General features: G+C 41.9%; 1 protein-coding gene across 2 annotated transcripts in view; it reads left to right on the top strand.

Moving 5' to 3' along the window:
• The window catches only part of CYSTM1 (cysteine rich transmembrane module containing 1), a 78695-nt gene that overhangs the window by 14421 nt on the left and 40397 nt on the right, over window positions 1-23877 (top strand). Inside the window, exons 2-3 of one of the 2 annotated variants that reach the window (XM_012808834.2) lie at window positions 1408-1613; window positions 22201-22407. In XM_012808834.2, coding sequence (XP_012664288.1) covers window positions 1523-1613; window positions 22201-22407 — 298 coding nt within the window. In that variant the 5' untranslated portion in view covers window positions 1408-1522. Of the gene's footprint in view, window positions 1-1407; window positions 1614-3753; window positions 3952-22200; window positions 22408-23877 lie in introns of those variants that run through there. The other variant, XR_002774515.1, reaches the window with a different exon arrangement.

The following is a 23877-nucleotide window of genomic DNA, read 5'->3' as shown; positions in this document are numbered from 1 at the left end:
CACTATATATAAATGGATATCAATCTTATTCCTATGTTTTTGTAGATGAGGAAACTAATACACAAAGAGGTTAAGTAACTCATTCAAAGTCACAAGGTCTCACAATAAGTGATGGAGTTCAAATACAATCTTGTTACTCTGGATCCAGACCCCATGCTCCTACCAGAGGATTCTGCCATCTCAAAAGCTCTTCCAGTCTGTTCTGTCTCTACCTTATATCTTACAACTCTCTAATTTCAATTGTCTAGTTAGGCTGATCTTATTGCTACACCCACCATTCTCTAATTTCATTGTCTTTGCTTATGTTTAGTCATTTATTCATTCATTCAATAAAGCACCCAACAGGCTGATCATACTCTATGCCCAATAATTTCATTGTTTATTTGTTTATTCATTCCTTCATTTGTCCAACAAATATTTACTAAACCCCTGCTCCAGGTGTTCAGAATGCTCTCTTCACCTACCACTTCTCCAGATCCTACCTATCCTTCATGGCTTTGCCCTAGACTTTTTCATGCATTCCTCCTTAGCCAGTGCAGCTGGCATGGCCCCCCTTTCCATGAACACCAAGGGCACAGAAGGACATAACATAGCTTAGCATTCAATTTCACAGCAGCTCAGCAAGGTCTCATGCTATCTCATCTTCCTATCAGGATTCAGATGCCTGGAGGATCAAGCTAGGGTACATGCTTCTTTCATATCCATCAATGTTGAGTCCACATTGGGCATCCAAGAAACATTCTTTCATCCAACTACTAAACAAATGGGGTCCAATGAAAACATAATGGTTTTTAAATGCATCTTTAAAAAAATATTATGAATCTGCATTCTCTTTCTTTGCCCTAGAATTTACCTAAAGTTTATGATAGTCTTGTAAGGTAGGTATTATTATCCCCACTTTACAGATAAAGGCAGGACCAGGTGCAGTGGCACACACTTATAACTCTAGTACTCTGGGAGGCAAAGTCAGGAGGACTGCATGAGGCCAGGAGTTTGAGATCAGCTTGAGCAAGAATGAGATCCTCTCTCTACAAAAAATTAAAAAAAAATTAGCCAGGTGTGGTGATCCACACCTGTAGTCCCAGCTACTCAGGAGGCAGAGCAGAAGGATCATCTGAGCCCAGGAGTTGGAGGTTGCAGTGAGCTATGATGACACCACTGGACTCTAACCCTAAAAAAACAACAAAAATGGTAAGGCTTAAAGAAGATTAGTAACTTGCCCAAGTTTATTCACGAAATAGACAAATCTCAGAGTACAGGCTCCCAACCACTGCACCATGCTGCCTTCACAATTCTTGGTGATTCTCCTGAATGAACAAATGTTGAAAACCCATTGCTACTTCTGTGGCTAAAGGACTTTCACAAACAATATGCTTTTCGAGGATAAACATTATTCTCTATTTCCAGGAATGGAAACTCACTGCTATTGTGAAGAAATGATGAAAGTCTGGCAACTTCTACATCTTGTCCACTGTTTAGTCCTGAGACTTGAGGTCAAAATCCTAGAGAAGGGCCATGTGGGATGTGCTCCCTGGCCTCTCTGTTTTTGGATGCTGCCAGCAACAATACTGTTCAAGTTTTTACCCACATGATGACACTCCTTCCTCAGCAAGGTGAGCTATGTTCTGTTTTTCCTTTGATAGTTATGCCCTCACCTAACCAACTCAGAAAAAGGGAAATGTCCAGGGACCTTATTGAAAATACATCCTAACCCTTTTTCTCCCAAATATAGCCCCCAAATGTCCCAGCTGCCGTATCTAGCTGTTGTGACTAGCTTCCCTTTCTTCAAGGCAATTACTTCTCCCTTCCACCCTATTGTTACCTTGCCCTGCCCAGATTAGAAGCATGGAGGCATATACCAAGGGTCTGGAAAACCTTCTAGCCAAAAAGCCTTACGGTCTTGATGAGTACTGTCAAGAGTATAGTTATGGATGTGCCCTTTTCTGCTCTTCCCTCTGCATCAGTGTTCTGCAGAGGGTGGCTCATGCCCCTAATCATCCAAAGATAGTTTTGGGATATGCATGGATGACCTTCACACCAGAGCTAACAGATAATGCTGCTCTTCTCTGCCAGCCTCTGAAGGACATCACCCACTGCCTGCTCCTGAGATGTCAAGTGCACCAGATTCACCCCACCTGCTTCTTCCTTCCCTTCAGTCTTTTCTTTTATAGTCTTTTAGCCTCCCTTCCCTTGATGTTCTTAGCACACCTTCCTAGGTCTGTCTTTACCTTGCCCTCCATTTCTGCAACCATTTCTCAAACCATTGCCTATTTCTCCTTTCTTTCCAGTCCCTCCTCCATTCTTTCTCTTCCCACCACTTTCTTCCTCCACTGGATCCCTCAAATCTTATTTTGGCCCAACTCCCCCTACCCTTAAAACCCCTCCCTAGATCAGCCAAACACCCCAGGTCTGGCTGCCTCTGTCCGGTTCCCACCATCTTCCTACCCACTCTTTTCTGCTCCTTGGTGCCTAAGCAATCTCTTCTCCTATTAGTGCAGGTCTTTCTGTCTAGAGCCATGGTTCTTTATCTTTCACACTGTCTTCTTTTCTATTTATATGTTGATTTCTTTTAAAAGTAAATATTTAAAGGCAAAAAATGCCACTTTAAGTAAATAATAAATAGTACAAGTAAATAATAAACAGTGCAAATGGTACTTGGATATCAGATATACTGTCCAGGCACTCTTGATCTTCAAGGACCATGTCCCAATCAACCTGGCATTGCCTGATACCAAAAGGTGCTCACTAGAAATTGATTGTAATCTAACTTCTGGGTGTAAAATCCCATACTCATATTTTTTTTTTTTTTTGCAGTTTTTGGCCGGGGCTGGGTTTGAACCCACCACCTCGGGCATATGGGCGCCCTACTCCTTTGAGCCACAGGCGCTGCCCAGATCCCATACTCTTAAGAGGGAGGGACAACATAGATGAAACCTTCATGGCAGTGCAGAGATTAGAAGAGTAAAACTTAAATGAAAATCAGTCAGCAAGAATAGAAGGGATGAAATAAGCAGTGGCTTTCAAACTGAGACCTCCATTGGGTGTTAAAGTTTTATTTTGAAAGTGTTGGTAGGCATCCCATTTATAGCAAACAAGGAGAGTAATATAGAAAGTTAATTTCTAAAATGAAAAATAAAATTTTTTGTAAGTAGGGCTTGCAAGCTTGTTCTAGGCCTTGCTCTAGGAGCTTTTCAGTAATTTCTCTGTTGGAATAGGAGACGGAGACCTTCTGGACAGAAGGTCCCAGCCTGGGCTCCAACCTCTCCCATTCCCCCTCCGGACAAGAATGAAGTCTTGTCACACTCTTAAGTATTGGCTGTACTATTTGCTGCAAGATTTATAGAGGAAAGGTGCCAGAGAGAGCAATCCAGTTATCAGCCCCAGCCCCCGTCCTCTCAGGTACAGCTGCCGGGGTAAGCCCCCAAACTTAGCTGGCTCTACAGTCACGTAGAGGCAGCAGCCCATAGAAAATCCCGCGTGCCACACCCTCTGCAAGATCACGTAGGGACCCTGGCGTTGTCTCCCAGGCGCTTGCACTAGCAGCGAGAGAGTATCTGTCGCAGTCTCTGAAAACCAATCCAACCTGAGGAAGGTGCCCCCGTGGGAGTTTCAGGTATCCGTCGCCCTCAGAGGCCGGCGCAGGGAAGATAGAGGCCAACGTCGCGTCCCGGCGGCGCCTACAGCCCCTCAGCGCTCCCGGAGGCGCCTGGAGGCCTGGCCGCTGGAGGCGGGGCTCGTGCTGTGACACCGCCTCTCGCCTCGCTCCGCCCCGCGCGCGTTGCCAGGGTGATCAGGTGACTCCTGGCTCGCAGCTCTCCGGGCGGCGGTGACGTCAGGCGCGCGGCAGCTCCTTACTTGCTCCCAGGCAGGTGCGGCGAGTCTAGTGCGGTGTTGTCGGGTTTCCTCAGTTCTGGACCTCACCGCGATACAGCCAGTACGTGTAGAAGAGAGGTGAGGCGCGGCAGCCCCAGGCCGGGCCAAGCTGGGACCAGGGAGGGGTGAAGCGGGGACAGGGTGCGTCCCAGGTCCCCGAGCTCCCCAAAGAGAGCCGCGGGAGCCATCGAGGGCGCGGGCAGCCCCCGGGTAGGGCGGGGAGCCAGGGAACAGCTGCAGCCCGCCAGATGCCCTCCAGGCGCCCCGGGACTGCTCTCTGGCTCTCCGGCCCGGCGCCGGCCGCCCGGCCTCTCCGAATGGACTAAGGCGCTCCACGTTTCCGTAGCTCTCGCCTCAGGAGTCGGCGGGCTCTCAGCGGGGCTCGCCACACCCCGTCTCGCGGGACGTCTGCGGAAGGCTTCTGGATTTCTTCGCTTTGGGCTATTTCTGAGGCGCTGCTATAATCGTTCCGAGCTGGGCCAGCTGAGGGCCGGAGGCCAGTCGGAGTCCCGCGGTGGGAACGGGGACCGGGGGCAGAATGGAAGTAGATTGGGTCGTAAAACCGGCGCTTGTGGGGCAGGGGTAATCAGAGAAAGTGGTGCGTTAGGAAAAGCTATTCCTCGCTGATTTTGATAGTGGCGGTTTGGAATCGGAGTAGATCTTTTGGGGAAGGTGAAATCTTAGCCAGGTCTTGAGGGGTGGGGACTAATCTGGTTGCAGAGGCGGGGGCTGAAAGAGTAGGGGGAAGGAAATAAAGGGACCTCTGGGAAAGGGCCTTGCGCTGGAGGTGGAGGAAAAAATGATTAGGTGATTATCTGGGCTGCGTGCTGGGGCTGTTTTAGAGGAATAAAAGTTTGGAGACTTAGGGCTGTTTAGGAGAAAACTCTTTTGAGTGCGAGATAAGGGTTTGTGTGCTGTGGGAAGCCATTGAAATGTCGGATAGATTAGGGTAAAAGGGGAACACTATGACGGAGACACTGAGGACGTTGTTGTGGCACTCCAGAAAAAGGTGAAAATACCGTGATCTGATGGGAATCCTGGAACTCTACTTATGAAATAGGGTTGGGGGCACTGGTAGGCAGGTGCCTTAACACCCCAGGCATTGTTAACAGATTTTTATATTTTTAACAGATAATAATTGTATATATGTATTTGTAGGGTACACTGAGATGTTTCAGTACATGTGAACTTTGTGGAATAATCATATTAGCATATTTTTAAAAATTCTTTCTTATGAGAGGACACACCCAACAGCAGCTCATTTTCTTGCATCACATTTGACCAGCTTTTTTTTTTAAAGTCCCTCTCATAATTGTGTCCCGCCCCAAGAGGTGTGCCATACACCGTGCCTCCCCCATTTCCTTCTCTCCTCCTCGCTCCCTTATTCCCCTACCCATCCCTTGTATTAGCTCATCTACTCCTTCACATTAGAATTGAGTATACTAGATTCTTGTTTCCCCATTCTTGTGATGCTTTACTAGGAAGAATGTGTTCCACCTCCATCCAGTTTAATAACAAAAGTTGTAAAGTCTTCATCTTTTTTAATGGCTGAATAGTATTCCACATATATGCATATACTAGAGCTTGTTAATCCATTCCTGGGTTGGTGGGCATTTAGGTTGTTTCCACATTTTGGTGATTGTAAATTGAGCTGCAATAAACAATGTAGTCCAAATGTCTTTACGATAAAAAGATTTTTTTTCTTTTGGCTAGATGCCTAGTACTGGGATTGCAGGAACAAACGGGAGGTAATGACTAGCTGAAAGCTGTGCTCCCCTCAGTTTACATGGAGGTTATAAAGTCCATAGCACTTTGCCCTTCAGATGTTTCAGAGTGTCTTACAAAGACCAGTTATCTCTAGGGTGAAATCCAAACCCCAAATGCCTGGTAGGAGATTTAATAAAGGGAAGTTATTAAAGGAGAATCATACCCAAAACACGAACACAGGGCACTGGGTAAGCTAAAAGGATTCTCATACTCTGTTAATTGTAGAACAAAGATCTAAAGCCCCAAATCCTTTCTACCAGCTTCTCTGAGCTTGTGGGCTTCTCAGTTTAAGGCTGCTTAAGTATTAATTGGCCATTTTGTCCTAATTTCCTGAGAAACAGGAAAAATATATTTTGATTATATGAAGCAAAATGATTTGGTGATTTATAATTTTTCCCAGCCCTGAAATTTATTGATGCTGTGACCAAAAAAAGTACACTTGTTCATTTTATGTTGAAACTTATCAACTTCTATTTTCTGGGAGGAAACAAAATGGCTAAACCCTTTCCGCCAGTTTGTTTTGTAGTTTGTTTGACTCCAGAAAACAAAATTGGACCTTTAGGGATCTTGTATAGCAAAAGGCAGTTTAGGGAATTGCTAAGGAAGGTGGCCACAGCTGGTTTGTGCATAAATGTAGAAACCGGAGTAGCACTCAATAGAGGACAAGTCCAGAGTGGTGGGACCTGGGGAAGAGACTTTCCAGTCAGATCAGTAAAATAATTCTCTGTAAAAAAAGCCCCAAAGTATGTAAGAGGTCAGAGTAGTTTTTACCCTCTGTGTTCTTGATCACCAGTAGAGATTATGACAGAGATTTTTAAAAGGCTTGTAGGTTCCTCTTACTATTAAGAACTACTGAAAATTAGAGGACGGGCAAGGTGGCTCATGCCAGTAATCCTAGCATTTGGGAAGGCTGAGGGGGGAGGATTGCTTGAAGCCAGGAATTTGAGAACAGTCTGAGCAAGAGCAAGACCCCCATTTCTACATAAAATAGAAAAATTAAAGTAGCTTGAGCAAGAGTAAGAACCCCTGTCTCTACCAAAACTAGACAAATTAGCCAGGTGTGGTGGCAGGCACCAGAGGGTAAGGCAAGAGTTTGAGGCTGCAGTGAGGTATGATGACACCACTGTACTCTAGCCCAGGGGACTAAGTGAGACCCATCTCAAGAAGAAAAAAAGAAAAAGAAAAAAACGCTGGAAATTAGAAGTCTTGGCCACATTAAAAATTTGTTAACTATTTTCTAATTCTCTTTGAACTGGCCAACTAATTATACTTCCTTTGGAAAGAAACAGTCCACCTCCTCCTCCCCCAAGCAAAATAACTATGTGCTGTCAGGGCAGCTAAATAGGCCAAGAGTTTTTGGAAATTTTCCGCTTCCATTCACCCTGCCTCCCCCACAAGTTTTCCCATTGGTAGAGAACTTAAGACTTTATTGTCAGGAAAAAAATGTTAGTCTGTTTACTTAAATACAAGCTATGATAAACACCAAGTCTGGCCTTCAACAGAAATGCTCCTCCTTAAGGGGAACTGGGCAGAGGGGTATGGGCTGGAGCATTCTGAGCTTCTCACCTTTGTCACCCAATGCTTTGGGCAGGACACTCTTTTCTTGGCACAGAAACATTTTTCTACCTCAAACCAAATAATAGTCAATAACTCTTTCACAGAGATACCAAGGAGAGTTAATGAAAGGCTTACTTGAAATTTGAGCTCCTCTAAAATAGAATATTTTAATTTTTGGATGAATGGTTTATTTTGAGATGGCATGAAATAAAAAGGTGGGAGTTCTAAATTTTTGTAAAAGCCTGATTCAAACTCTAAGGCCTTTTTTGCTGTGTTTTTTCGTTTTCTTTTTTTTCTTCTTCTTCTACAGTATATGGGCTTGGTTTATCAATCAGCATATAATCAAGATCTGGAGGCATAGGCCTAAGTCTATAAATCTATATTTGTATTTCTTATGTAAATAAGCTCAAATTGTTCACTACCCCCTCCACTTTTTTTTTAATTATATTAACCAAGTCCTAGCTCTTTTAGAATGCCTGCAATAAACCAGTAACACATTAGATTGTGGGGCACTTTTTTTTTTGAGACAGAGTCTTACTATGTCGCCCTCAGTAGAGTGCTATGGCATCACAGCTCACAGCAACCTCAGACTCTTGGACTTAAGCGATTCTCTTGCCTCAGCCTCCCAAGTAGCTGGGAATATAGGTGCCCACCACAACACCCAGCTATTTTTTTGTTGTAGTTGTCATTGTTTGGCAGGTCTGGGCTGGGTTCGAACCTGCCAGCCTCAGTGTATGTGGCCAGCGCCCCAACCACTAAGCTATGGGCACTGAGCCAAGGGGCTGGCACCTTTTGATCCAACATTCTTTTAACAGCAAGAGTATTATCAGAAAGCATCACACTCCTAAACAGAGTTAGTTATTAGACACATAAGTAGAAAATATTGCTTACTAAATTGGATGAGGAGTGAAATAGTTCTCTTTTGGAATTTCCCTATCCTATATCATGCCACCAGTCCTATCACTCAGTCTAGTAGGGATTCAAGTGCTTGCTGATATGCCCAGAGATACTACTGAACTACAACATCCATCTTTCAGACTTCTGGCATTTGTTGGCCACATATAGCTCTCTCCTACAAGGGAAGTTATGATAGAAAACGCTTCCTGTTTTCCTTAAGCTAAGCAGAGTACTGTGTTCCAGACCTTTAAGCTCCTCACACTTGGTCAAGGCTACTAATTGGCTTAGCTATAAAATGAGAGTCAGCAATTTAAAAGCAGCAGCAATATAAAAGCAAGGGAACTGAACATGAGTTGACCCTCCAGACTCACAACCAAAAAGGTTCACATCACTTTGGGCACTATACAAAGGACTCTTTAAAAGGAAGTAAGCTTGGGATGATATCTTTGTAGTTTTCAGGAGACATATTTGGAGTATGCATTAGCCCTGATTTAGGCCTCAAGGCCAGTTCTGGGAAGCAAGATGGGTTCTCACATCTAAAGCAAGGAGGTAAATGGTTTGAATCCAGCGTCTGTGGGAGTACGCCTGTGGTATAACTTTGCCAAAAACAAGAGAAAATTTATATTCTTCTGAACACTTTCTGTTAAATGGTTTTAGGGAGTTTTGGTAATCATGGTGGGAGGAGGAGGGTTTAATCTAGCTGAATTTACACCTTGGGAGTAATGCCTTATTTGGAGGTGCCTGTCTATAGTTTCCTGATGATACGCAGTAAAGAATCATTAGTCAATCTCAAGATCATTGGCTCGGAACATACATCATAACTGAAAACTATTTAGATGTGGTCATTGTTATGTTCATGGGGAACAGTTGAACTGCAAAGGTATTTGGAGAGAGGAAGACCTTGGAAACAGTGTTAGATTCTTGCCACATTAAATTTCTAATGCTACATGAAGTATTTTACCAGTCAGCTTTCAGTATCAAGACCTTGAGCAAGATCAGTTGGAGAGGATATGTGTGAAGAGTGGGACATTTGTAGGAATGTGCTTTATCATTAAGCTAATACTAAGTGTTTTCCTGCTACACTAGCTTCCTGGATGCTCCAGACTCTGATTCCTTTCCTATCCCTAGACTTTTTCCCCCCACAGCACCTTCTCTAAAGCCAATCTAATCTCTGATCCCAGTTTCTGCATCCTTCTATCTCTGCTAACTTTGTAAACTGATTCTTGGTTATCTTTCATGTTTGGTGGTGGCTATGTTAGAAACTCCAGTAAGAGGTAGTTGTATTTTTTTTTATTTATTTATTTATTTTTGAGACAAGGAGTCTCATTTTGTCCCCCTAGGTAGAGTGCTATGGTGTCACAGTTCATAGCAACCTCAAACTCTTGGGCCCAAGCAGTCCTCTTGCCTCACCCTCTTGAGTAGGTAGGTAGGACTACAAGTGCCCACCACAGCATCCGGCTAGTTTTTCTATTTTTATTTTATTTATTTTTATTTATTTATTTTTGAGTGAGAGCCTCAATCTATCACCTTGGGTAGAGTGCTGTGGCATCACAGCTCACAGCAACCTCCAACTCCTGGGTTCGAATGATTCTCCTGCCTTCACCTCCCAAATAGCTGGGACTACAGGCACCCGCCACAATGGCTGGCTATTTTTTGGTTGCAGCCATCATTGTTGTTTGGCAGGCCCCGGCTGGATTCGAACCCGCCAGCTCAGGTGTATGTGGCTGGCTCCTTAGCTGCTTGAGCCACTGGCACTGAGCCGAGTTTTTCTATTTTTAGTAAAGGCAGGACCTCACTCTTGCTCAGGGTGGTCGTGAACTCTTGAGCTCAAGCAGTGTGACTGCCTCAGTTTTCCAGAGTGCTAGGATTACAAGCATGAGCCACTGCATGGGCCAGAAGTAGTTGTATTTAAAGTGAGGGTCTTGGATGTGGAAACTCCAGTGTTTTTCCTATTTCTTTTTTTTCCCCATATGATTTTTGTCTTATCTTTATGCCGTCTGTACTGTTATTTAACATTTTTCTTTAAATCAGTCCATTTTTTAAAAACCCTAAAATTTATTTAAAAGGGAAATTGTATCATTGCCTTAGATTAAAAATGACTATATCACCTGCCACAAATAGAAAATAAATACTATTACACTATTAAATAACTACTAAAATAAAGTTGTTTTTCCGTGTTCCCCCAGTCATGCCACATATCCCCCATATCTTTGGGTGAAGGAATTACTGCCTTCACCCAAAGATATAACTCACTAATAGTGAGTTTTTCAGGAGACTGTAGATGAATGGTAGAGTAGTTTAGGGTAGACAGACCTCTAGATGAGGCCCTTTAAATATTATCCTCCTCTTATAGCTCTATGGTACTAGGAAGGCCACACAGAATAAAGAATCTAGGAGCTAAAAAGATGTGCAATGAAAAACTCCACTGGTACATTGTACCACATGATTGCTTTATCCGAAGCTTGTTAGGAGGAGGCCTGGCCTGAGTGGTAGTGAGGCTGTATACTATATAAAATTCTAGGCCTTTTGCCAGAGATGTGGTTTCATTGATGCTGTGTTATATTCTTTCAGTGTAAGTGTGGTCCTAGAAAACTCAGATTTTTCTTCAGGGGGTATGTTATTTTTTTAACCCATCAATAACCCAAACTACTTTGAGCATGTTATCTTTTACATATAGAGAACTTTCTGTGGATGTTGCTAATGACAGAAATCTGAAGTTATCATCCAGCATTTGTTTTGTTTTTTTCCAGCCTTTGTTGTCCATGAAGACTTTGCCTCTAAGAATCCTATGAAAACAAAAGAAAGCAGGAGGGTGTGCTGCCCTGGGGTTGTACTGTCTTTTAGGGTGCTGCACATGGTAGTCATAAGTGATATTTGCTTGTGTGAAGTGAAATTCACTGTTACCCATTAAGAACCACCCTGCAGTGCTGACTGAGCTGCTGCTCCCTGTGAGGGTCAGGAGAGTGCTCTTTCATAGTGGAGCAAAGCTGTGCCTGGCTTGATATTCATCAGGAACCAGGAGTGCTTAGTTAAATTGCCAGCGCATTAAGCTGTAGGGGCCTCTTTCTAAACCATCAAGATTTCAACTTTCCCACAAAGCCTAATCTAATGCTCTGGGAGGAGGCAGAGCAGAGCCCGTCTTTCAGGGGCTGTACTGGTGGGGGACCTGGCCTGGGAAGTGGCCTTGTCAGACTTGTTGGGAGAGATGGACCTGTCCCTTTCTACTATGTCCTCTCAACTTGGCAGGGGGCAGAGTTCTTTCCTTCTCTCTCTCTCCATGCCCTAACCTCTCCTTTCATTTTCCCAACTCACTTTCTGTGTTAATAGCTTTTTTCCTTTTTCCTTTCCCTTCTGTTCACTGCTGCCCTCTCTTTTGATCCTTCCTCTTGCTAGGCCTCATTTTCTCTCTGTTCTCACTTTGAGGGCTGACTATTTGAAGTTCCAGAGTTAGAATGCTGTCTTGTACATCCCTGTAACTAGATGTAATTCAGAGGTTCCTGGTCTTTTTTTATTATTATTAAATCATAGCTGTGTACATTAATGCAATCATGTGGTACAATGTGCTGGTTTTATATACAATCTGAAATGTTTTCATCAAACTGGTTAACATAGTGTTCACGGCATTTTCTTAGTTATTGTGTTAAGACATTTATATTCTACACCTAGTAAATTCCACAAGTACCCTTGTAAGATGCACCGAAGGTGTGGTTCCCCTGGTCTTTTTTTTCTGAGGAGGAGCCCACCTTCGCTTTTCCACTGCCTTTTAGGTAGCCATGTTGGTGGGATACTGACAAGAGTCCCTGAGCTGAGTGGTTGGGTGAGGTTGGATGTAGCCCTTCTCCCTGAGGACCCAGAGATGTTGGGAGAGGGTCGTAGTAAGAATTTGCTGGCAGTGCTAGGAGCTGTCTGACAAGGGGCTGAGTCTACCTTTAGGGACTCCTTCCACTAGCTGAAGGGAATAGGGAAATCCTGCCTCCTGACCAGTGGTTCTCAACCTATGGGTCGCGACCCACAAGAACTGTATTAAAGGGCCGTGGCATTAGGAAGATTGAGAACTACTGTGCTAGATAGTCTTCAGGTTTGAGGAAAAGACCATACACAATGAATGAAGGCTAGAGGAGGGGCTCTGGGTGAAGTTGGGTTGGAACCCACAAGACTATTTGCAGTTATGGATCCTGCCTTGGAGCCAGGTTTTTCCAGGTTATCAACTAGAATAAACTCTATTCTCAGTGTAGAACAAGATGGTTGTTGGAAGCATCTAGAAGTATGGCTTTCCTGCTTGGTGAGTTAAGAAATGTATTATATCTCCTAAAAGCCATGTGGTCTACTTTATCCAACAATGATCAGCAGGAGTTTTAACTTTCATGGGTGTATGTGACATGCATAAAAAAGTATAACATAAGTGTTCACTTTAATCACTTGTATTCATTAGTATATCTGTGTGATCTATTCAGGTCTAGAAATAGAACTTTATTTTTAAATCCAAATGGTGCAATAGAATGTACTATGTTGCAATTTGCTATTTTTCCTCCCATGTTGGCACTTTTCCATATGAGCCCATGTAGCTGTGCTTAAGTCTTCTTAAGGGTCATGTAGCTGCAGTTCTGTGGTTTGGAAATACCGTAGTTTATTTAACCATTCCCATATTAGACATTTGGGATGTTATATTATGTATCATGTGCCATGTATAAAGTTGAATTTTGGGGGCATAGTATAAGTATAGTATAGTATAGTATCTATAGGATAAATTACTAAAGGTGGAATTGCTGGTTCAAGGGATAGGATGTTTTTATTTATTTGGGGTTCTACTTAAAAATGTGTCTTTTTGGAAGAGTTTATAGGAAAAAAGGATGGACCCTCTGTGAAAAGATAATTTGTTTTCTCCAAACTTTAGGGAGGAATGGCTGAGGGTAGGCCATTGTAGCTGTTATTTTCAGGTATTAATGATTTTTTTCCAAGGGCTATTTAATAAATGTTATATTTTATAAAGGAACAGGTCCTAGATCCAGTCAGAGGTTCTTTTTAGAAAGCTTAAATGATTTTAGCAGATGATATGTTATTCCCTATTGAAGAGACCTTCTCTGAGTTCCCTCAGAAAGTCTCTAAGTCTGGAATAGTTTAATATTCCACAATGCTCGGCTATTTTTTGGTTGTAGTTGTCATTGTTGTTTGGCAGGCCTGGGCTAGGTTCGAACCTACTATCTCCAGTGTATGTGGCTGGTGCTCTAGCCGCTGAGCTACAGGTGCTGAGCCAGCAATGTATAGTTTTTATATCAAATATTCTTTGTGAGAAAGGAAAATAAAGTAAGACAGTCTCTGAATCTCTTCATCACTCTAGACCATGCTGTTAAATTTTTGCTTGCACATGCACTTTGATGCCCTTATGCAGTGAAAGGTCCGATAGTTGAGCTGTGTGTTGTTGTGTACATCCATAGAGAGGCTGTTCTAAAGCTACATGCCAAAATACTGATACAAAAGACATGCTGTAATATTCATTCATTCATTAACTATATGAGGATAGCTCAGAGCCTGGTAAAAGACTCTGGCAAGATTGTGCACAAGGTAGAGGACAGTTAATAATATTTGGGAGATTGATATTAGGATCAGTACTTGGACAATGGAGTAACACTATAGGTTATCTTCTTCCAGTCTACCTCAAAAGAAAAGCAACTTAGGAAATGGTAATACATAGCAAAATGTGTTTAGAAACAGTAAGTCACGGCTCGGTGCCTGTGGCTCAAGTAGCTAAGGCGCCAGCCACGTACACCTACGGTGGCGGGTTTGAATCCAGCCCAGGCCTGCCAAACAACAATGACGGCTGCAACCAAAAAATAGCCAGGCGTTGTGGCGGGCGCCTGTGGTCCCAGCTACTTGGGAGGCTGAGGCAGGAGACTCGCTTGAGCCTGGGAGTTGGAGGTTGCTGTGAGCTGTGATGCCACAGCACTCTACCCAGGAGGACAGCTTGAGGCTCTGTCTCAAAAAAAAAAGAAAGAAAGAAACAGTAAGTCATAAAGAAAAATATCTTGTCCATGTTATGCTATCAGAGGTCTCCTGGTGTTTGTTGCTGGGAGACACTGTCCCCTCCCCTCAAAAAATGTTTGCCGGCTCAGCGCCTATAGCTCACCCGGCTAAGGCGCCAGCCACATACACCTAAGGTGGTGGGTTCGAATCCCCAGCCCGGACCCCCCAAAACAATGACGGCTGCAACCAAAAAATAGCCGGGCATTGTGGCGGGCGCCTGTGGTCCCAGCTACTTGGGAGGCGGAGGCAGGAGACTTGCTTGAGCCCAGGAGTTGGAGGTTGCTGTGAGCTGTAATGCCACGGCACTCTGCCCAGGGGGACAGCTTGAGGCTCTGTCTCAAAAAAAAAAAAAAAAAAAAAAAAGTTTGCCAGCAGTATTCAACAAACAAAGTTACATGAATTCTTTTATTTTTAAAAATTATTTTATTTATTTATTTATTTATTTTTTGCAGTTTTTGGCCAGGGCCAGGTTATGAACCCACCACCTCCTGTATATGGGGCCAGCACCCCACTCTTTGAGCCCCAGGCACCGCCCTGAACTCTTTTATTTTTATTTTCTTATTAACATTGTTTTTTAGAGACAGGTCTTGCTGTATTGCCCAAGCTCATCTCAAACTCCTGGCCTCCAGAGATCCTCTTGCCTCAGCCTCCTCTGTAGCTAGGTTTAAAGGCCTGAGCCACTAAGTCAGACTGTGTGAATCTTTTTAAAAGAAATAAAGAATACTGAATTCCTTCTCCACTCTCACTGCTTCACTTCCCTGGCCTAATAAAAAAAGAATAACTGTAGAAAAGGAAGATGTAGCAATTCTGAAAGTCTGCTCTTAGCAAGGCTGTTTGTGACCTGACCCTTTGGCCTCATCCCATACAGTATACTTCAGCCACAGTGAACCTGTTAAGTTCCTCAAATGCACTCTACTGTTTCCCTGAAACATCTCACAGATTGTGTCTCTAACCAGAGTGTGAAAACTGGAGTAATATGAATTTCTATTTATGCTTAGCTCTCAATGTGGTCATCAATTCCTCTTTCTTAGAATCTTTCTCAGACTTATTGGCTAGTTGTCTCTACTTTGAGCTTACAATAAATACTCTGTGCTTCCTCTACCTTAGTGGGATTTCATAATTGCTGATGTTAATGTCTGTCACTCTTACTAGTCTTAACAGGCACTGTCTCTTGCTTAACATTATCTCAATAGTGCCTGAAACCACTAATGTTGGGTTATAGTCCGTATTCCTGGAAGCATTTGTGGAATAAACATGTGACTGTGTGGATGGAATAAGCTACCCTGGCAATGCTAAATTTATTGAAAAGCATAATGATATGGCAGCACAAAAAGCTAATTCTAGAGATTTTTTTTAGCACAGCAAACCACACTCAAGATTATGCATGTGTGTGAGACTCAAGGAACACTGAGGGACTTAGAATATAAAACAATCTGTATAAAGTTTCTGTTAAAAGGCCAGCTATTTGGAGAACTTAAAGAAATTAAAAAGATTTAGAGGCCTTTAGGATAAAGTCTGCTTCATGTTTTCATACTATAGAGACAATAAGGTACCAGGAAAGATGTTTAAGCATAGAAGGATAAGCATGACTTCAGATTTTGATAATAAGAAGGGTTTCAAGGTGAGCAAAGTCTGCATGTAACCAAATAATTGGTTTTTTACCCCAAGTCTGATACTCAGTTAAGCGACTTCTCAATTTGAACAAAAAGAAAATATTTAAAGACCTTAGAGAACCTAAATGTCTTGTGAAGAATAAATTCACAATCATAAAAACCATTGTAAAAAAGCAGTGAAGAATGGGTGTAAGAATAGATTGTTAACAAGAGGAAGATTCATAATGGGAAGGAAAGGCCAGGCATGGTGGCACACACCTATAATCCTAGCACTCTGGGAGGCTGAGGCAGATGGATTGCTGAGCTCACAGGTTCAAGACCAGCTTGAGCAAGAGCTTGGGCGTTGTAGCGGACTCCTGTAGTCCCAGCTACTTGGGAAGCTGAGACAAGAGAATCACTTGAGCCCAAGAGTCTGAGGTTGCTGTGAGCTGTGAAGTCAGAGCGCTCTACTGAGGGTGACAAATGAGACTTTGTCTCACAAAATAAAGGGGGGAAGGGGGAAGGAAAATTGGTGTTTCAGAAGTGGAGAGGAGGTCTAAAGCTGCGTTCTAGCCATTAAAAAATGGTAGGCAGCATGGACAGAAAGCACTAAGAAAACTTAAATTTTTTATGATTACATAGGTTCTCTTGCTGAAAAATTTTAAGAAACATAGGCAAGTATAATAAATAATAAAAATTGCCCATAATTTCAGCACCCAAGGAAAAACAGTGTAAATATTTTTTCTTTCTAGCAAAATATTGTCTGCTCTTACTATATAACTTAAGGGTGAAAATCTTAATGTAAAATTCAATATGTTTATATGTATTCACACAAACATGATTCAGCTCAAGATATAAAACATTTCCATCATCCCTTAAGGCTCCCTTGTGTCCTTCCCTTTAGTATCGATAGGTTAATTTTGATTATTCTTGCATCTCATATGAATGGAATCATAGAATATCACTGAAGGATAGAAAGTCTGTTAAATCTGGCTGCTTTTATTCATCATTGTTTCTGGAATTCATGTTTTGTATGTAATACTAGTTTTTTGTTGTTGTTGCTGGGTAGCATCTGCTCTATAAATACGTCATTATCTGTTCTGTTGATGAACATTTGGTTAATTTTTAATTTGTCACTGTTATAAATAAAGCTGCTTTAAACATTCTTGTATACATCTTTTGGTGGACTTCTACATTCATTTCACTTTAGTATATATCTAAGACTAGAGTTACTGAATCATAATGTAAATACTGACAAAGTCAGGAATTCATGATACGCTTTCTTCTAAAAGCTTGATTGTTTTAGTTTTTGTATATAGGTCTATGATACATTGTGAATTGTTTTCTGTGTATAAGGGTAGGGAATCAAGGTTCATCCCCCCTCCACAAGGATATCCAGTTAATCCAGCACTATTTATTGGAAAGACTATCTTTTCCTTTCTGAGTTTTATAGTGTAGTGGTACCTTTCTGTTAAATTAGGTGATGGTACTATAGGGTGTATTCTATTGCATTGATCTATTTACAAGTATTTATTTTAAAGAAAGTTGAGGTCATGCTGAATATATAGCTTTTATATTTTCTTACACAATATTATACTTCAAAAGCATAAATTAAAAATGACTGCAAAAAAAGTAGATGGACCGTAATTTATTTAACTATTTTCTTTCTTTGGACATTTAGGTTTTTTTTTTTTTCTCCTTTCTCTGTTTTGTTTTTGTCTGTCTTTTATGTTGGAGGTTTTTCTCTAATGTCTGATCATCTTTGCCCACTCATTTATGTATGAGGCAATAAAAAGTCCATTAAAAGTTCTGTATGCATGGGAACACTATGGGGTGATTATGTGAGTCATTCCTTTGGTGTCTCTGAGTTTTAGTAGCTCCCTCCCCCCAACTGGGACTATTCAGTTTTTCTGTAGGAAAATCCTTCACTGTACTGTTTGTAGAAAGGCTGCTGGCAGATCAAAACCTGTAGAATCTAGCAAGTATCTTATAATTTAAAAAATAACCACTTTGAAATAACCACTTTGAAAAATATTATCTTTTCCTGCATCTCTACTTTAATGAGGTCTTTTGTATTGTCTTATCTCCCTTGACCCCTTTCCCAAAGAACATTTTCTGCCCTTCTCATTGTATGATTGAATGACTTCTAATCCTATCACTTTGAGCATGTCTTGAATGGGATCATAGGATAGCAGCAATCAATACAGTCTATTAATGCATCTTAGCTGCTGCACTATTTGAGCTGTCCCTTTTGGAGGTCTGATTTGTCTTTAATGCTATAATTTACACTGTTTACATTTGATCCTTAGTTGTAAGGCTCTATCATTGTAAGGTTTACATTTTACATGACCAAATTTATAAGGAAAACAGCTATGTAGTTCAATATGGCACCTTAAATTTAAAGCTCATTTGTGTTCTTGTTAAGTGGTTTGTACTAGACAACGTCAGTGTTAGATAATCTTTTTTTTTTTTTTTGCAGTATTTGGCCAGGGCTGGGTTTGAAACCGCCACCTCTAGTATATATGACCGGTGCCCTACTCCTTTGAGCCACAGGCACCACCCTTTGAGAATCTTTTTTACTTTAGTTTGCTTCTTTACCAGCTCAGGAACAATTGATTCCCACTGGGTAAAGTCCTGCTCTCCAAATGCCTGCTCTAGGATCTTTGATCCAGCATAGATGCTTGTTCTTTTGCTGTTCTCTCTCTGGGATTTATATGTATATGTGTGGAAGGGAGTCATGGTGGCTGGAGTACTTTTGTGGTTTATGTTTTTCATAAATGCCTCTGTGAACAGCACATGGGATTCCCACCCCCATCCCCTGACTTTACATGATTTTTCAGGCAGAGAGAGAAAGGTACATACCAAAAATGAGGGGGAAACATGATTGAGGGATAGATAAATGGGGATGACATTGAAGAGAATTTTGAGGGTTCCAGAGAGAGAACTGCACAGGATAGATAATGAGGAATAGATTCAAGTTAGGTGGATTAACAAACAAAAGCCAGGAAACACTGAGGTCTGAAGTTGTAATAGCGAAGTCTTTGTTCCTTTTTTCTCCTACTGCCCTTTGTGCTTAGAAGAATAATGTCTTCAGAGAAATACAGGTCCAGATTTTGCTAGTGTGAGAATGATCATTACTACATGATCTTGTTGGACTTATCAAGTTAAACTACAATTTAAATGAAATTAGGTTACACACACTGAATTTCAGGACAGTAGTTATGAAGGCTGTGTTCTACTTCTGTGATTTAAAAATAAATAATGGAATAGCCATATAAGGAGTTAATGAGACTGATTTCGGTATTAACCAGGGATCATTAGGTTTTCCATAGTCTTCCTAGTAGGAGAGAAAACCCAAAATGCATTTATATATGTCTGCATTTATGTGATGATTATAGTATTAGTCACCATGACCCTTTGTGTTAGGAAAAGGGGAAAGGCCATTCCCATATCAGGGTGTGCTGCTAATCGGCAGAGAGCAGAGAAGGGAAAGAACTCTAGTTCTTTTCTGAGTACCTTTCAGGTCCTGGAAAAATAAGATCTCATCACAGTGGATCATGCCTGTAATGCCAGCACTTTGGGAGGTTAAGATGGGAGGATCACTTGAGGCCAGGAGTTCGAGACTAGCAATATCCCATCTCTATAAAAAATTTTGAAATTAGCCAGTGGTGTCACATGACTATAGTCCTAGCTGCTCATGAGGCTGAGGCAGGAAGATTGCTTAAAACTCAGGAGTTCAAGGCTATAGTGAACTAATGATTGAACCCCACTGCATTCCAGCCTAGGCAACCAAACAAGCCCCTGTCTTAAAAAAAAAAAAATGGGGTGGCACCTGTGGCTCAAAAGGGTAGGGCCCCCATCCCATATGCCAGAGGTGGCGGGTTCAAACCCAGCCCTGGCCAAAAACGGAAAAAAGAAAAAAATTAAAAAGTCAAAGCAGTTCTTTAAAAGGGGAGACAGAATGCAAATGTGATTAAAGTAGAGTCCCCCACAAGCCATCCTGATTCTGTATTATAAAGTTTCAATTTCTTTTTTTGGGGAGGAGGGGAGAGACAGAGTCTCACTCTATTGCCCTAGGTAGAGTACTGTGGCATCACATAGCTCACAGCAACCTCCAACTCCTGGACTTAGGCGATTCTCTTGCTTCAGCCTCCCAAGTAGCTGGGACTACAGGTACCCGCCACAACACCTGGCTTTTTGTTGCAGTTTTTGTTGCAGTTTGGCTGGGGCTGGGTTTGAACCCGCCACCCTCGGTATATGGGGCTGGCGCCCTACCCACTGAGCCACAGGTGCTGCCCTAAGTTTCAGTTTCTAATCACCTCTTTCAAAGGACTTTCTTTACCTCCTATCTCCTTCTACTGAGTTTAAGCCTGTACTCCTACCCAGCAGTCTGTTTAGCACCTTTTCTAAAAATCATTGTTTTTATGCTTGTCTTTTCAACCAGTTGCTTTAGGGAAGGGTTTGAGCCATATTGATCTCTATACCCCACTTATCCCAGAGTCAGGCACTAGTCATCACTGCATACGTGTATGTTTGGGGGAATGTCACCCAGAAGGGTTCATTAGCTTACCTTACTATTGGTTACCAGGATTGGAAATTCTAATGAGGTAGTTTAGGGTAGGCTGGGCTTCAGACTTTGATCTATGAGTTTATAAAATCATCTGGAATCCTATTTCTTACCTTTTTCCTGGTCTGCCTTTCTGAAGTCCCCTTTTCATCTTAAAGTGGACTTCTTATCAGGGCTTCAAATTGGCTGTCAGTAATTTTGTAGGCCATGTCTTTCTTGGACTTTGTGTATGCCTGTGTTAAGGGGAAGAGGAGGTGGGGTAGGAGTATGTTAGGAGAGTCTAAGCTTTTTACTGACAGAACCACTTCAGAACCAGTCTCACTGGCCAGGATGTTTTGCATTTGTCTTGGTCCTCTATCCCTTGAATCAATCATGATGAAAAAGGAGAGAGAGTGACCTGAATTGGCTTTTACAGGCTAGGCTTACTTTGGAACTGGGATGGAATGAGCTTTCCCTGAATCACATTAAGTACAGGAAGAATGAATGGATACCTACCTAGAAATCTGGCAACTGTTAGGAAGAATATGGATGTTATGTGGGCAGCCAGCAAAGTCCACTGTTATACTAATCCAAATTTTCTAGGGAACCTTACTTTATAACTTTATATGAAGCCACTTATGAATTTATTGATTGCATGTTATGAAAAAGAATTAATAGTGAAACTACTAAATTTTAGCATGAGACTCTTCCCAATTATTTATTTGGGGGAATAGAAGATACTCAAATAGGTAAAAAGCTAAATATCTATAGAAGATAGGTAAAAGTACAAGGCAGCAGTATGACAGATATGTTGTTTAACTGAGTCATCCATAGAGAATATAGTAATACTTTGCATTCCTCAGTAATTGTTTGTTTTTAATCTGGATGTCACTGTGCCAGGCACTGTGGAAGTTAAAGACATGATGGAAACAAGGTGCTGGCTTGTAAAACTTCAAAAAGAATGATTAGTAGGCTGGAGGGGCCTGGAAGCATGGGCTCCTTCACAGAAGCAAACCACTGGGGACAGGAACCTGTTGACACAAGTGAGGGTTCCTGAAGAGCTATCCTAGAGTGCTGAGAGCCTATCAGGGGTCCTCAAACTTTTTAAACAGGGGGCCAGTTCACTGTCCCTCAGACCATTGGAGGGCTGAACTGTGGGCCCCGGGATGAGTCGGCTGCTGAGCAGGACAGGCAGCAGTGGCAAAAACACCTGGCGGGCCAGATAAATGTCGCAGGTGGGATGCATGTGGCCCCTGAGCTGTAGTTTGAGGACGCCTGGCCCAGATGGTCAGAGAGCCATAGTTTGAGGACACCTGGCCTAGATAGTCAGAGGAGATGCTTGGCATTCTCTGTAGACAGCTCTGCCCAACTGCTCAGACCAGTGAGTCTGGGGAAAGCAACCATATCACTCCAGTGCCTAAGACAGTGGCAGTGGTTTCCTTTGGTTGATCACTGCTTGTTAGAAGACTCCAGTGTGGTCCAGCCCTGTTTATTGGAGGGTTTCAAGTAGAAGGTCAGGTTCTATTGATCTGACTCAGTACTATTAGACTTTCTTCTTTATTAAAGCTATCTAATCATATTTGTGGATATTCAGAGGATTTAGAAAATAAAATATCTTGTTATTCATTCAGCACATTTATTTAGGGTACTGCCTTATGCTAGGCAGTATGTGAGGCTCTAGGGATATGGTAGTGATTCAAAACTGGCTAGATCCCAGCTGTCACAGCCCATAGTCTAGTGGGGGAAACAGACAAAAGACAAATAAATACGTAAGATAATTGCCAATAGTAATGGTGAGAAGGAAACAAAATGGGGAGAATTAGAGATTTGTGAAAGGTTCAAAACACCTTTAAGGCATTTTGTAAATGATTTTATGGGGTAGAATTTTTTTTCCTAATGATTTCCACAGGTTAAATGCAAATAATTTTCATTCTTTTTGTCTCTTAGGTGCACTTTGCAGGACCATGATGAACCAAGAAAACCCTCCGCCGTATCCTGGCCCTGGTCCAACGGCCCCATACCCACCTTATCCACAAGCACCAATGGGTCCAGGACCTATGGGGGGGCCCTACCCACCTCCTCAGGGGTATCCCTACCAAGGGTACCCCCAATATGGCTGGCAGGGTGGACCTCAGGAACCTCCTAAAACCACAGGTGTGTGTCTGTGAATGTGGATTGCATGCATGTGTGCAGTTCCACATCACCAGAGGAAATGTTTGCATGTTTTCTTTGGCAGAGAAGAAACACTGGCTTTTGTGACTTGTAGTTGATGTCTCTAAAACTTGATGATGACTTAGGGTGGCTTCTCACTCCTGAGAATGACTTCCTTCCTTTTCAGGAGGCCTAAGTCACCTCTGCCTGTTTCGTTCATGCCTCTTGTTCCCTCTGCTGTTGATGACTTCCTGGCCAACATGGTTTCTAAGAGCCACCCCATGGAGCACTGGTGGGGGAAAGTACCAATTGGGTTCTTGCTCTGGCAGCCAATTTTGTTTTACAGAATTAGCCTTTAGCAATTATTTGGTCTGTCAGCTTATTGACCTTCAAGTCACCCCTGCTATTGGGGGTGGTTTTCTTTACTAAATATTTTCATAATTTTATTTAACCTACTAGTTTTCAGCAGACTTCCGAGTTCTTCTTGTATGCTAGAATAGTGCTACTCAAGGTTCAGTCTGCAGACAAAATGGTTATCAGACTATGATGAGATAAACGTAGAAAGTGAGAGTAAACATGTAGAAACTTTCAAAGCAATTTGATAGTGCTGTGACATTCAAGCATGTAATCTTGCATTTTACAAAAAGCATCAGTTTGTGAAGGATTAAAAATAAAATATCTTGAGCAGCACTGTGCTAGATATCTTGGTCACTATTTTATAAAACTTTGGTTTCTAGGATACCTGTTCTTTTATAGCTTTTTCAGCTTTTTGAGATACCTAATTCTTACTGAGTGTTTATTACATGTATGTGGTCTCCTAAGAGCTTTATAACATTAACATTTAATCCTCCCAGCAATCCTATGAGGTTATTCTGTTTTATAGTGAAGTAATTGTGGTACAAAATAGAGTAATGACTTATCTAAGGTTACCCAGCTTCCAGCTTAGAATCCTAATAGTTTGTTGTCCCTCTTCTGCATTTTCTGAGCTGATTCACATTCATCTGAATTTAGAGCCTTAGGTTTCCTCTGAGAGGTTTTCCTATAGTTTGACTTTTTACTAATCAAAATTAATAACAGAATTGGTGGTTAATTTTACTCTGGAATATGTGGATTCTTTAGGTAGATGCCATGGAAGAAAAAATAATGTTTAAGAGGAATTTTGCACTCAGTATGACAAAGATTTTACTTTTATAGTGTCACATCTTATACTTTGTTAAAGTGGAAGCATTCAGTTTATCTTGAAGGAAAACTTTTACAATCCAAAATTCTGTTCTGTTGTAACAGTTTTGTAATGTGTACTCAAAAGAATGCCGGAAGTTTAACCAAGGTAAATTGGGGTAATCAGAATAGTTACCATTCAAGTTTGTGACATCATAGGAGCATTTCCTGAAAATAAATCTCAGATTCTAACAAAGTAATCTTGTGGTAAATGAAAGAAACCTGATGGAAAGACCACATATTGTATGGTTATAT

This window comes from Otolemur garnettii, unplaced genomic scaffold, assembly GCF_000181295.1.
Source record: "Otolemur garnettii isolate 467f Iridium unplaced genomic scaffold, OtoGar3 scaffold00003, whole genome shotgun sequence".
Classification (NCBI taxonomy): Eukaryota; Metazoa; Chordata; class Mammalia; order Primates; family Galagidae; genus Otolemur; species Otolemur garnettii.
The sequence above is the reverse complement of the archived record's forward strand: the minus strand, read 5'-3'. Positions and strand labels throughout refer to the sequence as shown.